Source organism: Pleurodeles waltl, chromosome 3_1 (genome assembly GCF_031143425.1).
Source record: "Pleurodeles waltl isolate 20211129_DDA chromosome 3_1, aPleWal1.hap1.20221129, whole genome shotgun sequence".
NCBI lineage: Eukaryota > Metazoa > Chordata > Amphibia > Caudata > Salamandridae > Pleurodeles > Pleurodeles waltl.
The window spans coordinates 1462014123-1462031215 of NC_090440.1; the positions used below are offsets into that span (position 1 = coordinate 1462014123).

The 17093-nt window shown below is 41.6% G+C and overlaps 1 protein-coding gene across 1 annotated transcript in view; it reads left to right on the plus strand.

Moving 5' to 3' along the window:
- Positions 1 to 17093, plus strand: part of ACMSD (aminocarboxymuconate semialdehyde decarboxylase) — a 739737-nt gene that overhangs the window by 254906 nt on the left and 467738 nt on the right. The window contains exon 3 of the mRNA XM_069221357.1: positions 10370 to 10466. Within this exon, the coding sequence (XP_069077458.1) occupies positions 10370 to 10466 (97 nt within the window). The remainder of the gene's footprint in view (positions 1 to 10369; positions 10467 to 17093) is intronic.

Genomic DNA, 17093 nt, shown 5'->3' on the forward strand with positions numbered 1-17093 from the left:
GGACTGCGGAGCGTTGTGCAATTATTGGTCTGAGGTGCTGCATGCAATTGATGAGATGACTGGGTTTCCGTTGCCGCGTTCTCCCATGCTGGCACTTCTGGGCTATGTGGAGGAGATACCTCTGCATCCAGACAACTGGTGGGTCTGTTGCTGCTACTGGCTAAGCGCTGGGTGGCGATGTGCTGGGACAGAAGCAGGTGCCTCGCTGTGATGAATGGCTGAGAGATGCTTCATACTGTCAGTAGCAGCTGGCAGTGTACAGGGAGTTGATGCCGGAGGGTTCCCGACCAAGGGATATATGGGCCCCCTTGGTGATGTTTCTTGCAGCTCGTGCACATGGAGATGACTAACTTTCTGAGCCTCCTCTTGTTGGTTCAGCTGTGGCGGTTCTACTTTATACGCTACAAACGTGTGCCCCTTTTCTTTGAGGGTGATATGTTGGCAGCGCTGCATTCTTTTTTTTCCCTCCTCTTGCTACGTTCTCTTTTTCCTCCTCCTTTCTGTTTCTCAAGTTCACCTGCGATAATGAATGGAGGTGCCCATGTATGGGATAAGTCTCTCCTGATGTTTCCTTTGCAATTCAGACACGTTAGCGTTTCTGTGAGCCCTCCCAGCAGAATCTGTTCTATGTACACTATATGTGAATGCTGGTTTGTGTTGTTTGATGATGTTTGCTTTTTTTAAATGCAAAAATAAATTTAAAAAAATGTAGTCTCTACCTTAAACATGTTATAGTTTCAGCAAAAAGTGTAACCTACTCATAACTTGCTTCTTGAGCTGTATGTAACTCCAAACAGATATAGAGCTATTAATGTACAGAATAAATACACTTTCAAAGTGCCAATCACTGGTAACACCCATACATAACGGGATGTCTTCACCTGCTCCTTCTTGCATACACAACATATGCAGTCAGTTGATATAATGACCTACACCACCGCAATCCATCATTGAGCATACTTACTTAGCCCATAGAGAAAAAGTAAGAAGCATTAGATAAGCAAAAATAAGCATGCAGGTGTATGCATTGAACCCTATTCTTTTCTATGAAGTTTGTCGACTTGATAGTCTCTTTGAGAACTTCCACCTGGCTCAAAAGGAACCTCTAGTAACAGTCTGTGGTGCTGCATTTTGTAAAAGAGTCACTACAGACACGCTCCTGCCTCAGAGACATGTGACATTTTTTCAGGGACTTCTTCCTGGCTCAAAGGAACGTCTACTCACAGCTTGTGGTATTGTATCATTGTGAGATAATTATCACATACTGTTTCTCACTACATTTTAAAGGTGTCTTGGTTACCAATGTCATGTTTATGGGAGGCATGATACATTGTGATCTAAGAATGAGAACTCCCAATCTATTTTTTGAGCTCCTAGGAGCTTTAAAAATAGAAAGAGTTCCTCATATGCAGAATAAAGACACTTTCTAGGTACCAATAACTCGTAATATGTACACAAAGTAAGACATTTTTGCGTTTTCTGTCATATACAGGGGTGCATTTAGAGCCCCTAGAATGATTAACACTATCACAACTCAGAATTCACCTATTTATTTAGCCCATACAAAAGAAGCAAACATCATTAGACTAGTGGAAGTGAGTATGAAGTAATATGTGTTGAATCCACACCCTCTCCTTTAGGCTACTCAAAAGGACAATCAAATGTTTACCATTGTTCTGCTCAACTTTTAACAAAAGGAGTCGTACAAGTGATCTTGCTCTCTTCATGTTTCTCTAGTACTGGCTTAAGGTAATGCGGCCTAGTATAGAAAGGACTTGTGTCTGACTCAAGAGTGGCATCTAGCATCTGTAGTAACACATGTTCTTTCAATGTGTTACCTAGTATCCTTTGTTTCATTTCACCTTACACTGTGGGGAAAAGGGGAGGCTCAGGGTAGTACTTGTGGCTCTGTCACTGGATCCCTTAGGGGCCCTAGTTTTGGATACAGGACCTGATCTGAGTAACTTATCTGATGTAATGTAATGTAATTCGAGATTTATAAAGCGCGTTCCTACTCAAAGAGCATCGAAGCGCTGGGAAGAAAGCACGTAGTAAAAAATAGACAGAGGATAAGAAAAATAACAGAAATAATGAAGATAGAAAAACATCCAATAGAAGAAACTGAAACAAACTAAATCAAAGACCCTGATCTTGATGTACCAAAAAATTAACGAGGAAAGAGCCAAGTTTTCACCATTTTCCTAAATTTCATGTAACCTGATTCTTGCCTAATATTCTGTGGGAGAGAGTTCCATCCTCTGGCTGCAGCTACTGTAAAAGCTTTGTCTCCCCATTTGGCTTTATGTGTGCTAGGGACCTGAATCAACTGAGCTTGGGAAGACCTCAAGCTTCTTTTAGGTACATGCAGGAGGAGTCTGGAAGTCAGGTACCATGGTCCTATTCCATGAACTGCCTTAAAAGTAAGACAGAGTGACTTAAACTGGATACGCTGCGCCACTGGTAACCAATGTAATTTCCTAACACTCTCTCTAACTGATATACATCATGGGAGATTAAGAACCGCTCTGACAGCGGAATTCTGAACTAATTGGAGTCTTTTTATCAGCCCCTTATCCAGATTAAGGAACAGTGCATTACAGTAGTCTATCTTGGACATTACCAATGCCAGGATAGCAGATACTCTCCATTCATGTAACAGATAGGGGAAGATTTTTCTGAGCATTTTAATGATGATTCCTAGACTGTCCCCCTGCTTCCCGATTCCCTAGATATTGCTTATATATGACACACACTGATTTACACTTTGCAAAAAATTGTTTGGGATATTCATACTTGAATCATTGTGGAGCACTTGCTAGGCCAAAAGACCATTGTGACAGAAGGCACATGGTAACGGCCCAGAACATCTGACTAAAAAGGCAAAAGCATCTTCCTGTGCAGAGCTTTACCTAGATCACCCCAAGCATGCAAGTCATCTATGAACAATATTTGTTCTTATCAGGCCTTAAAATTAATTCTTCAGGAGAAGCTGCAAAGGCCAGTGTTAAAGGAGCTGAACACAACTCCAAGTACCTTTTAGTGTCTTCCTTTGAGGGGATTTACTGATCTAACATGACATCAAGCTATACATTAATTGTTAGACATGTTGTGACCGAAATGTGTCCCCACTTGTGTCTCATAAACATATGTGGGCCACTGATTGCTCCTGATTGTTCAGCTTCTACTCTGACTAAGGGAGAGCCACACCCATTCTTCATGGAAGTAATACCTAAAGATGTAACGTAACTACCATAAGCGGGGAGCCAGTAATCTTGTCACCTTGTGATGGCTTGCTGATGACATTTGGTTTGGATACAAATGCTTTGATTGCACTCGCATTGGGTGATATCCCCATGATGAGGCAGGTATTCCCAGCTTAGGGTCTGTTGGAAATATCATTGGCAGAAAGGTATGCTGCTGAAGGCCTTTTCCATACAAGTAATTATGTACTGTGTGAGCATGTGAAGCTTTTGCTAAACTTAGATTCCATGAATCAACTCAGAACTGCACAATGAGGGCACGTTAAGGGAGGTTATTTTACCGTATCTACCTTTGAGTACGTCTGGAGGCCAGGCCCTTTTAACATACTGCCTCCTGGCTCATGATTCTGGTATCTTAGCAAGCCCCATCATCAGCTCATTGGTTCATGTGTCTACTCCCAAAGAGGGGTGGCTGAATTTTTCCCTAGGGATGAGCTCTCTAAAATGTCATAGTCTTCTGTTGTTTATGAGTGCTGTTTCCTTAGAAAAAATAAAAGCCCAAGTGTAGAAACGCAGATTGGTGGTGTGGGTCATTCAGCACGTGGTAATATTTATACTACATCAAATGGTGAAAATATAATCCTGACCCAGCAAACACTGTAGTCACTCCAGGCAGTACCCAGACGCCAAGGGTGGATAATGCATTCATGCATGTTGATGGGGGAAGGTTCTACTCCCATTGCTAATGCTGTTGCTCATTAATATGAAATAGTTGATGACAAATGTGTTGTGGCTTAACAAATAGATCACTGAGCATTGGTTCAATGTGGGTTGCCGTTGTTGTCCAGGACCCTAATGTGTATTGCAATTCACCTGTCACTGAGTTCTTACATTGGTTCCTTTCTTGTGACAAGGGGAGGAAGGGGAATGGTAAGAGGAAAACTGCTGAGAAAGACCCTCGTCCAAGAGGGGTCACCTTCTTCTGACTTGTGTTGTTTTTAAGTAGTGAAGAGGAGAAGAGTCCCAATACAAGTGATGAAAGATTTTATTAGATGATTGAGAAGAGTAACAAGAGTAATAAGACAATTCTCTCTAGTCAATATCATATTCATAGAGTCACCATAGTTTCAACTAAGGTTCTCTACAGAGCTACACACATATGTGGCAAAAACAATAATAGTGTTTACTCAAATTGCATAAAAAATAAATATATAACAGAAAATATCCAAATTAGCATGTCTGTATAGTACTTCGAGCTAAAACCAGCCTCAGAGGAGGAGGGGAGCAGCTGCCTCCTCACAGCAATTCCGTAATGCTGAAATAACTATATTCCAGTCTTCCATTAGATATTTTACAAGGCAATCCTATCATGTCCTTAATTATTTATAGACAATCAAGGCTTTCTGTAGATTATTACACCACACTCCCTTAATGAATAATACTTTGTTTGAAATAATAAATTCTCCAAACATCCAACAAGCAACTGAAGACAAGCAGTGCCTCGTTATAGGGTTCTTGAGGCTCTGAAATAACTTCTGCAGAAATCTGTGGAAGACGGAGATTCCATATAAAGCGATTGGGAAGCACTGACAAGCTGCTGGACGCTTCCTTATATACTCATTAAATCTTGCAAGACTACCAAATCTCACAAGATTATGGCTGCCATCTTGGTTATGGAATAAGACATCCTAATAGCATATGCATATAAAAGAGTGGTCTCCGTTTATACGTCTTCCGTCGCCTTTGGTACTGAGTCCTGCTATCTACAAGTAAAGGAAAAATAGTAGTACATATACTGTAAATAGCTGCTAATGCAATGTACCCATATAAACCACCGTAACCCACCCTCTTCTATGTGTAATAGTTCATGTCTTTACATTGTGCTGGTGCCTGACATGACAGCTGAAAGCCAAGGGCAGAAAAAGTAAGAAAAGGAGAAGAAAAAAGAAAGACTGGTCTTTGAAGGCACAAAATAAAGTCTTAGAAAGGTTGTTTTAAGAAAGGGGGTCACTAAGGTTAACATTTTGCAGTCGATGTGGCCACATTTGGGAGGTTGGGGATCAGAGATGTGTGAGATTGTGACTAGTGAAATACCACTGAGCGAGGTGTGGTCTGCAGCATTTGTAAATATGGGTGACTCCTTAAGTGTTGAACATGGCCTTGAAAGCAAGAATGTTGACTTAAGCAAAAAAAACTATTAGGGTGGAGAGGTCTAAACCTTTAGAGACAAACCCTTAATTGGAATACAGATGTGTTAAGAATTAGAAGAACTAAAGACTATTTGGTTTTGGCACCTCTGGGTGAGCACATAATACACTATCTTTTTATTTTTCACTTTTTTATTGGCAACAGGATATGGGAAGCCTTATAAGAGAGCAAGTATTCAATCATGTCCCACAATAAACGATTACTAACTCTAACAATTTTGAGCTGGTCTGCTTTGTGGCTCACTCACAAACAATGAATCTGGTCTGAAAAGAAGGAATAATGAAGGTTATTCTTGAATGCATTGAGAAAATGTGTATATTAGAGGTGCATATTTTTCCATTGACTGGCAAAATCTCGATAGCCTAATGAAGACAAAAATAAGGAATAGATTATGTGTCAAGATGCTGGCCCTGAAGCACATGCACTAGCCTCACATCCTGTCATTGAGGGTGCAAACATCCTTTGAATGATGTCAAATCTGAAAGCTATCCAGTGTGAGTTGATGGCTCTCTACCAAAATGTTGAGTTTAAATTCAGGAGTAGTCCTGAAGTTGTTTGAGGGTGATAAAGAATTGGAGGGAAACATGCCACTTATAAACAACATGAACACTGCTAGTAAGAAACAAGCTGTTCCTGTATTGATAAGGCAATTAAGAGGGACATATGGTTGCCATAGCAAGAGAGAGAGAAAGAGCGATTTGAATGTAATACATTGTACACTACTCAGGTAATTACCATTTGTTAGATTCTTTTCTTGTTTACCAATTTTAGGCATATGTGATATTTTCCTAGTACACAAAACATGGGGAGTTAATCTCTCATATTTTGACACTATATTGTGGTTGCTAGAGATGTACTTCCATCCTAAATGATAAACCTAAAGGCGGTTTTTGGACTGCCTTTAGGAATTGCAGGGATAAAAGCCAGTGACAGCTCCTCCACAATGGCGGAGGAGCATCGTCCTATTGGCTGAGAGCCAGCAGCTGAAAAAATAAAACAATATTTTGTTTTAATTTTCAGCTGCTGGCTCAGCTGAGCCCGCTTGTGAAGGGAAGGTGGGGCGGGTCCATGAGGGGAGGGAGGAGGAGGAGTGAAGTGCACTTAAGTACGTCTTAGGCTAGCCAAACTGACATGCGCACTTAGGTTTCTCCAACCCGGCTGTGTTACATACCTGGGCTGGAGAAACTGCACAGGCTCCAATACAGTGTCTGAGTGGCAGACCAAGCTGCTTAGACCAATCCTGGCACTACTCTCATGCTAGGTAAAGCATGAGAGGAGTGCCAGGATTGTGTGGGGAGCCCATGCTGGTGTCCTAGGGACTGCTGGGACACCATCAGAAGAGGATCGCGAGGCGGCCGGCAATGTTGGGATAGGTAAGTTTATTTTTATTTACCAGCCCTACTCCACCCCTGCTCCCCCATTTGAGATTTGCTGTGGCCGCTCCTAATAAAAGTTTAATTAATCAGTAAGCAATTCTTTGTTTGTCGGATTTTCTACCTAGCCCAATGGAACTGGATCAATAGATCTTGTGTTGGTGAATGTAATTGAAAAATTCAAGGGGAAGAGATATAATTTTAGTTGGTGGGACCCAAACAAGCTCCAAGTGTAGTCATAAACGGATGCTGGAGTTAGAGTATGGAAACTGATCATAAGTAAAGTTGTAGTGGCTAGACAAAGTGCTCTGCCGAAAAAGGACTAATTGGGCTGATGAGACCTTTTTCAATACAGCTTTCTTCTTTCAATTGCATGTCTTTATTCTGACCAAGACTGCAAATGTTAGCTTTGAAGAAGTTCCTTCAGGAGCAAAACTTATGTTTCCAACTTTGAACCATATGACTAACAATATTTTCTATTGTTTTGTTTTGTATCTCTGGACATATTGTGCTATGGATTTCTTAGGTGGTCCAACACTTGCTATTGTCATATGATGAATTCTGTTCATTAATAACCCCCCTGGCTGGTTGCTAACCCCCTCAGTGTTACCTTAAGGCATTCCATACTATTGTCTGAATTGCACTATTTCTTGAGAGTTGGGGTTTAACTTTGTCTTTTTTATCTTCAAATCATCCAGTTCTAATTGGTGGAAAGTAAACACTAATTATGCCAGTGGCTTAATCTCCAGATTCGTACAATGATTAGCACCCCCTTGACTATGTAACTTTATAATATTACATACTATATTTAAAGAAGAAAGTAGATGTTAGCTGTGAATGTGTCTGCTGATGTCACAATCACCCAATTGTAATTAGTTGCTTCTCAACATTGCTTAAACTTAAAACCCTGTGCTTCTGCAGCCAAGACTAATACTCTTCATGTGAGTCTTAGGTTTCTCTGGGTGTGGGTGGTGCTGGTCCTTGAACCCTTGCTTCATTTTGTGACATATGTATTGCTTACTGCCAGACAGTGCCTACATCTTTTATCCTTTAACGCATCTTGTGCAGACAGTGCACATTCCGAATGTGTTAGTGTGTGACGGCATTGGCCTCAGCACCCTGAAGGCAGCGAAGGTCAATGCCGCCGCACTGTTTCCACTGGGCTGACCAGCGGAAACGTCACAATACAACATTTCTGTTGGTCAGCCCGGTGGAAACAAAGTAATATGACAGGGGGTGAGGCCGCCAGGTTGACCATGGCCTCATGCCAGTGGCTTTGGACCGCCAAAGTTGTAATGAGGCCCTAAGTAACCACAGTCATTTCTCATCACCAAGTATCCTTATTTTTCATGGTTGTATGATTCAATCTGTTAGTCAGAAAAATAAATTTTGCTTATGAGAACACTCACCTCTAATCCTCTATTTAACCGTTATTACATTCTTGCAATACATTGTATAACTTTGCAGCTAGTTTTCATCATTCACTTGGTTCAGGAGTTTGCATTAAAATTAACATTCTTCACTTGACAGCAAAGTGCAACTTCAGCTATTCAAGCTAAATATGTGTAACTATGGCTGTCTTGCACATGATTTTTTTCTTCTGCAGTTTAAAGCATTTGTTTTTGTTACGAGGCCTACATGTTAATTCTGCATGTTATCAATGTTAAATGCATTTCTTTCGTAGTTTTATAAAATCTGCTCCTTCAAAACAAAGTCATGCAATATGTTATTACTTCACATGTACTTAAGAGAAAATAGGACTTGAAGGCACGTTTTTAACATTCGGTGGCCCCCTGTGGAAGGTGTGCTTGCACTGTAAGAATGTCAAATGTATTTGTGAGTAATTACACAAATACCAATTTAAATGGCACTTACCAGGGATGTCTATCCCAATGTATGGTGTGAGAGTGCTTTACCTCACACATAAAAAGGTAATAAATCATACAAGAGTGTAAGTCATTGTACAGGAAATGTTACATAAGACAATGAGGGTTAGAAGGTGTAGTAGTCATATACCATCCATACTTGTAGACTCTATATGTCGAGTACAATGTCGGGAGAATCACAAAGTTAGGATTTAAAATGCAATACAGTGGTTGAGGTTGTTTGTACTAACAAGACTTTATCACTAACCAAAGGAACCCTTTTTTTTACAAATGTAGAATAGTAACAGATTGAGAAGAAAAAACAATGTGGATCTAACCCCATTACTTGTAGTTTGCATGCAGCTCCTTGATGCCAGTTAGTAGCACACTGGGTCATATTAAAAGGACTGCAACTTATGAACTGGAAGTAACAAAATCATCTCTCTGTCAAAAGCAGTAACCCACTTACCTATCTACAAACAATGCAAATCAGTGATCTGCTTGTTAAACAATGTGCCTTGCAGCAGGCACATTAACCTTATTGCTACTTTATTAATCAAAACTGTAACTAGACCAGTGTTTTTCAAATTATTTAATGCCGTGCCCCCCCAGGTCGAAAAAGAAAATCATTGGGCCCCACTCAGAATGTTTTTACAATTATTCTACTAAGTTGTCAATGTTTAAACATGTCTAGACCTATTTAAACATTGCAGTTAAGTTGTTTTACCATTTAAATAATTTAATAAATTATTTTCTGTTGAAAACAAAGCACTGTCATTTGCATAATACATTCTTGGGCCAGATTCTGGCACCCCCCCAACCTGGAATCACTTGAGGCCCACTGAGGGGGGCCCACCCCCCAGTTTGAAGACCCCCCTGAACTAGACAAAACACAGATTTTTCAAGTAAGTACATTAACCAGCAGAGTCTGCATATGATTGTTATTAGCCCTTAAAATCTGCTAGACACACAAGGATCTCTGCAGCTAATGCCTTAACTCATAAGATACTTTAAAGTCCAAACTCTTTGTGACCAATTACTTAAGCAGAACAAATTTACAGTTACATTTGTCCTTTTGCCAATTTCTTTGTGACACATTTAAAAAACTTAAATGCACACCGTCATTGTTCTTTTCATCGCTCGGCTCTTCGTGACGTCTCCCTCTTTACTCTGCCACACCTTGAGTGCCAATTTATGAGTATTTTCTCCAGTACCAACACTGATCACATCTGTTTTGCTGTTACATTAACATAGTAGTTCCTTGCCGATGCTTTATTGCAAAAGTGTTTTGAGTGCAATACTGTATTTCGTCTGAAACTTTAAATAAGTAGATACTTGAATGTTTAAAAAGTAAATAAAAGGCAGTGTGGCTATATTATGTCCATTGTATCTCCTATTATTGAATAATGGATCTGGGTGTTTATTGTGAATGCTGCTGTACACGTTCTATGTTCTACACCTAGAGTGCAGAGAATGGGTATTTATAACTGTAAATGCTAGTAATACATAAATAAATATAACGTTTTTATTATTTTCAAAAAACATATGTTTTCATTTATGTCTTAGTAATTAGTATCTGTTCTAATGCACTATATAATAGCAAACCATTTTTTTTTGTATTATTTTACAATTATGAAGGACTTTGGTGATCCACACCAGCTGTATGTCAACAGGAATGCGTGAGATTTACACTAAAAAGATGATTTTTTTTATTGGTCCGTAGGGCGAAGCAAACATGATAAAGGATGGCAACATCTTTAGAGTTGTGCAAGAGAACTGCTGGGATCCGGAGGTTCGCATAAAGGAGATGGATCTGACAGGTCTGTATAAGAAAAGGCATTGACGTTTTATAGGAAAGGGTACAGTCTCTCAAATTTCCTGTGAAAAGAAAACAACATGTGTAACTGTTTTTAGACTATAATGTCCATATAGTAATGATGTAATGATGTTAATGGCTGATTACCCAGTTTGGGAGAATGGGTTGTATCGGACTACAAGACCAAGCATTGGTACAGAATGAAGCGCTCCTCAAATATGCCTCTAGGCTGAGACATGCACAACTGGATACACTAAAATCACTGATGTGAGAACAAATAGGAATGCACTTTCCGGCAGTTGTAAATCCATGGGCTAAGAGAATCACCTTAGCAGTAAAGCACTTGCAGGCAGAAGACCTATGGCTAAAACCCCTACCACAAACTTTTCAAGCAATTATTAAATAAGCAAATCAAGTGACTTTCGTGGAGCACGGATAAAGATAAATTTCAAACACGATTGCATGCATGGATGACAATTAACACTTACAAGGCCCTACATGGCAGAAATATTGACAAAGATGCTAAAAACAAAGCTGCTCCAAATCCGACTTGGACTACTCACCGCTTTGGACTCTGCTCCAAAATGGCGCATAACTCCAAGCAGTGGGAGATGCAGGCTTTGTGCTTATCACCGGATAGAATTTCTTCACATTCATTGTATATGTCTTGCACTCTTACCTCGGTGGAAGCTGTACCTCACAAGTATCTTCAACTCTAATGGTATTAGATTGTGCCGGCAGGCAATTCTGTTTTTGTCTCAAAGAACTGATGACGCAATACATGGCATGCTTGGCCAAATACATCTTAAAAGCTGAACACCTCCTACAGCAGGCACCAAACAACCAAGAATTATCCAAGCTATCAGCCCCTGTCGAAATTGAACACTGCCAGCCCTCATTGCACAAAGACCTGACACAGCCCTTCTTCCTTAGCTGTAATTCCTCACCCAGTCTCTATGCTGAGTAAACTATATTTTATTAAGCTCTTTATACAGGTAACCAACGCAGCACCCCATTAGGTACTGTCTGCCAGTCATCCTCTGAGTTGCCACTAAAGACACTTGTAACTTGACGCAGTTTTGAAAATGTTAGTGCTTCCTTTGGGTGGCCAAATATGTTATCACGGTTTTATTCGGTTTTTAGCAATTTGTGTGAAATATGGTTTTTATCCACACTTTTGAAAGCTGCATTCTTTTATATGGAAATGTGCTATGATTTTTATTATTTATGAAAATAAAGTATTCATTCACTTTATATTAATATAAAGTTTACATTGAGAAACCATAACGCATTCACTATCACACAATATACAAGAAAAAATAAAAATAACTTTTGAGAAAATGACAAGGGAATTTTACCCAAAATGCAGGCCCTTAACTATTACAGGTCACTAATACATGTTCAAAATACTTAAAACAGCATTAAGAAGCCCATTAAAAGCACAACATATTCCCAATCTCAAACTCTGTCAGTTTTTTATTCCTGGAAGTTGTGATTAATAAATTTAGTGGTACAAGAGATCATTGATGATTTGGTCTCAAATATGAGGTTCCCTAATTACTTTTCTTCAATGAGATTGCATATGTTGGCATTTGATTGCTACCTTTAATGTTGTAACCCCTAATTACTAGCAAATTCTATATTGTTTATTCCCTCAGAATCATAGTATGTCATTGCAATGATACAAACTATTACATTATTAGCCACACTGTACCCTAGTTGAGTGTGGTCCTTAATTATCCCATCATTTGCAAAGAATGGCAGTAATTTCCTCTCTCTGAATCCTTTGTGTTATTTCTCACCCTATTCCTTTCTGCCCACCTCATTTCACCAACAAGTCACTTATGTAGATCTTAACACAAAAGAGATTGTAGATTCAGACTCTAGGACCCCAGCACTGCTGGCTGTAAAGGGAGATGAGGTACCTAAAACCCGGGGGAAACAGGTAGGCAAGACCTGAAGGAGAGGCAGGGGATAGAACATCCAGGACAGGGAGAATACAGGTTGTAGCAATGTGCCGGCACAAAATAAAAAATGCTGTTCACCCCAGTTCCTGTTGTTCAGGGCTGTAATTTTCCTTTGGCCATCTTGGATTGGGAAAGTCACCTGAGACAGAATTCAACCAGTGGCAGCCACTTTGGATTGGGCAAGTCAGCTCCATAGAGCGACCATCTTATGCTGGCCTCTAGCCACCTGATAGTGGGAGACACACACCAAACTGCACACCCAGAAACTCACTTCAACACTGCCACTTAACAACTCCTGATGAACTAACAATCATCTTGTCTCATGATAGGAGAACCTCATATGATGCTGCAGATTTCTTGAAACCATCACTCTCATATGACACAACAAAAAAAAAACAACAGAGGTGCAAGATGGGCTGACTGAATAGAAATGTTTGATGACTTCATAGGGACACTAGAAAAACAAGACAATGCTAAGGTGACCCAGTATCTCAAGCACCCAGCAGGAGAAGGTATCAAGCAGATCCTGAAGAAAATCCCACAAGAGGGCGTCAACATGTACAAAAAGGTGAAAGACGCACTTGCTAAGAAATTCGACCCAGCTATGAACGTACACTATGGGAGATACACAACGAGGCCTGCCAGTAACCAAGTAAAACAATGGATGAATTTGTGGACACCCATGAAGATCTCCTTAAGGACTTCAATTTCAATGAATTCCACAATGAATTGATCAGGATCTTTAACAGATGCCAGTCAGAGGTTTTCTGAAGATGCACACTCAGAGAAACTCACTCACTTAAAAATATGCTAGCAAGAACAAGAAAGTAGGTACGAGCTGAGAAACAAGCAGGAGCAATGGAAGCAGGGATGACTCTCACTTCCACCTGTTGGGCTCAGGACAGGCAAAAGACTTCTGAAAGATGCAGACCCAGGGCTGAAAGAGCAGGCGCTGTCTCAGGTCCAAAGGCAAAGCAAGGCATCAGGTGCAGAGCATGTCATCATCGCCCAGATGTTAACAATCCACCTCATCCTCCTCCCAGCCGATCACACGACAACCAGTGATAGTAAAGATACATCTTCTGGTGGTGGTGCAGTACGAGGTCAGGAGTGCAAGAGGTCCACAGTCAACTTCCTCATGGGAGGCACAGTAGCAGACTTCATTGATATTGGTGCATCAATAAATGTAGTAGGCATGCATGATATAGAGAACGTACCAGACCACCCACATCTCACTGAGACTCGGAAGAAGATCTACTTGTGGGCTGAGGAAAAAGTGCTGAACTGCCTGGGGAAGTTCATCACAGTCCTCAAGCATAAGGAACGAAAGGAGACTGACAAATTCTATCTACTAGAATAATGGACGTCTGAACCCAGAGTTCTGTGCCTGACCACTGCACTAAACTGGGGTTCTAGATGTAGGGCTGGGGTGCAGAGATACTGCAAGCGAAGCACAAAGAAGGTACCAACAAATGGGCAGTTGTACATCTGAGAGTGAATAACCACACCATACCATTCATAATTGACAGTGGGGACTCCATCAATGTGATGACCCTATATTGATTCAAAGAATACACACCTATCCCAACCCTAAAACAATCTGACATTCAAATCTACATGTGGACCACATTCAAATCCCTACACAGCCAAGGATCATTTACAGCAACTGTGAAACACTGTAAGACAGCCATCAAAGCAACCATACATGTACTGCAAGGCCAAACAACCGGTGCATGTCTCCTCAGCTTTGCCACAGCTGCAAAAATGGGTCTGCTGTTTATCAACTACACATACAGGCCAGAGACGCAATCATAAAACAATACCCGGCACTCTTCAGTGAAAGGAGTTTTTGTCTAGCTTCAAGTTAAAGATGATGTGTGCCCTATACCACAGAGACACAGGCAAGTGATGTTCCATCTGCAAGAAGCAGTAGCGAAAAGATCCAAGAACTTCCTTCAAACTAGACATCATCGAGCCATCTACAGGCCCCACCCTTAATGTGTCCCCAAATGTTTTGGTGCCAAAGAAGGACAGACCAGGCGAAATCAGGGTTTGTGTTGACATGCGCCAGCCTAATAAAGCCTAATAAAGCAATCGAGCATGAACGTCACCAGGCCCACACATTGTGGACCTGATGACTTAGCTGAACAGAGTGAAAATCTTCTCCAAGATCGACCTAAATGAAGGGTATCAGCAGATGGAACTTGAAGAATGCTGCCAATACACTGCAGATTTCTCCACATTCCTGGGTCTCTTCTGATATAAACACCTAAACTTCAGCATCTCGTCGGCAGCTAAGATCTTCCAAGATGTTATTCTCAGGGTCATCAGCCAGTGACCAATGCACTCATCTACAGCATTGGCATTCTGCTATTCGGGACCACGCATGTGACACATGATGTGGCACTTGAAAAATTCTGTCAACTGCCAACTGAAGCTAGGCTCACTCTCAATTCCTAGAAATGTGTGTTCTGCAATACCAGACTAATGATCTTCTGAGGCATATTATCAGAAAAGGGGACCATACCCAGAAAACGTTCTAGCCCTCACAGCAGCTAGTCCGCTACATGATGCAAACATGCTCTGATCCTTCCTAGGGATGGTGAGGTACTGTGCCAGATAGATACATGACTACACCTCCATCAGTGCCACACTCTGCCACCTAATGGGATAAAACGTAACCTTCCAAAGTTACACAGATGTGTGAAAGAAGGGGACCCAGAGTCCCAGCACTACATTGTAGCATATGCCAGCAGAAGCCTATCAGAGACTGAGAGAGCATACTCCTAACCTGGAAAAGAGAATCCGGAAGTATTCTGGGCCTGTGAGCATTTCCACATCTTCCTATTTGGTAAACAGTTCACCATCATAACCAACCAACCACTAGGCCCTCCTGACAATTCTCACAAGCCAAAATGCCACCCAGCATTGAAAGGTGAGGCATTAGCCTCCAAGAATATGACTATGTTATCATCGACAAGCCTGGCAAAGAACATAACCCCTCTGACTATTTTACAAGACACCCAATACCACAGTCCAGGCAGCACACACCCACTGCTGAAGAGTACCTCCACTTTACAGTCAACACAAGCATCCCCCAGTACTCTTGGTTCCCCAGCTAGACATCGCCACACAGGAGTAAGGGAACCTCGCACTCGTCAATCATCTGATCAACACCAAAACTGGAAGCCCCGCAAGGACTAGGAGCTGCTCATGGTAAAACAAGAAGGACTCATTTTGAGAGGCTTGCATATCATACTCCTCAAAAACCTACATAAATGAGCCACTGAACTGGCACATGAAGGACACAGAGGAATAGCCACCATCAAACGAGCCCAGAGAGAGAGACTGTGGTTCCCTAAATTAGATGCCATGGTGGAGGCTGAACTGTGAGCGTGTCACATGTGTACATGCCTATCATCTGCTGCGAGATAACTGCCACTAGACATATGCAAGCTGCTCGTCAGTGTGTGGGATCATGGCAGTTGACTTGTTTGGCCCACTAACCACCAGCAAGTACAGCCTAGAAGTGCTAAATGAATATTCGCAATTCCCACTGGTTCCCAGTGGTCAAATTGATCTCATGATACAGCGCTGTCAAGGTAACCTGGACACTAGGTGACATCTTCGCTACGTGGGGACTCTTGAAAGTCCTGAAGTCAGACAATGGGACCCCGGTCACCATTAGAGAATTCAAAGACTTTCTAGACCTTTTGACCATTGAACATCACAGGATAACTCCACTGTGACCCCAAGCCAATGGAGCAGTGGAACGACTCATGGGCACCCTCAGATGAATTGTGCAGATGGCCACTGAGAAGGGTGGGGTGCTTGAGAAAGAGCTGTGCCAAGCCCTACATGTTTATCACGGCACCCCTAACTCGATGATAGGAGAAAGTCCAGCCATGCTCATGTTCAGGTGATATGTCAGAACCAAGCTCCCACAATGGACACCATCTTGCCCTGTAGATGCTGACAAGTACAGGATCAATGACAGGGTGAAGAAGGAGAAAATGAAGGCGTAGCTGATGCCAAACAGTGAGTGCACAATGGTTGAGACCTGTCTTGAGCCCGGTGAGTGGGTGGTAGTAAAAACAAAGACAGAGAAGAAAAGCAGACATCCTTTATGATATCGAGCCTCTCCAAGGGACAGCCCAGAAAGAGAGCATGGTCACGGCGACCCGCACTGGGCAGTCCATCACACGGAATGCATTGTAGTTCAAATCGATCACCCCTCTGCTCAAGGAAGACAAACAGGTTGAAGAATCAGTGAAGCAAGAAGTGTCCACAAACCTTTCATGTCAACTGGGAACAGAAGAAACACTCCTCACAAACAATGGCAGTCATTCTGGCCGCCAGGTTACTCGACCTTGACTCATTGAGGAGATGTAAGCACAACAGATACTGAAGTCCATGTTTAAGGGAGGTGTGGAGTTGGACTCTACGATCCCAGGGCTGCTCAGGACTGTAAGGGAAGCTGACATATCTACCTCCCAGGGGAACAGGGAGGCAGCACCTGAGGGAGAGGAAGAGGCCAGAACATCCGAGACAAGGAAAATACAGTTTGTAGTAACGTGTGCGGGATAAAAAAAAGATACAGTTCACCCTAGTCCCTGTTTTGTCATTCTTGGTCTGGAGGAACGGGGACATAACAAATGTATGTC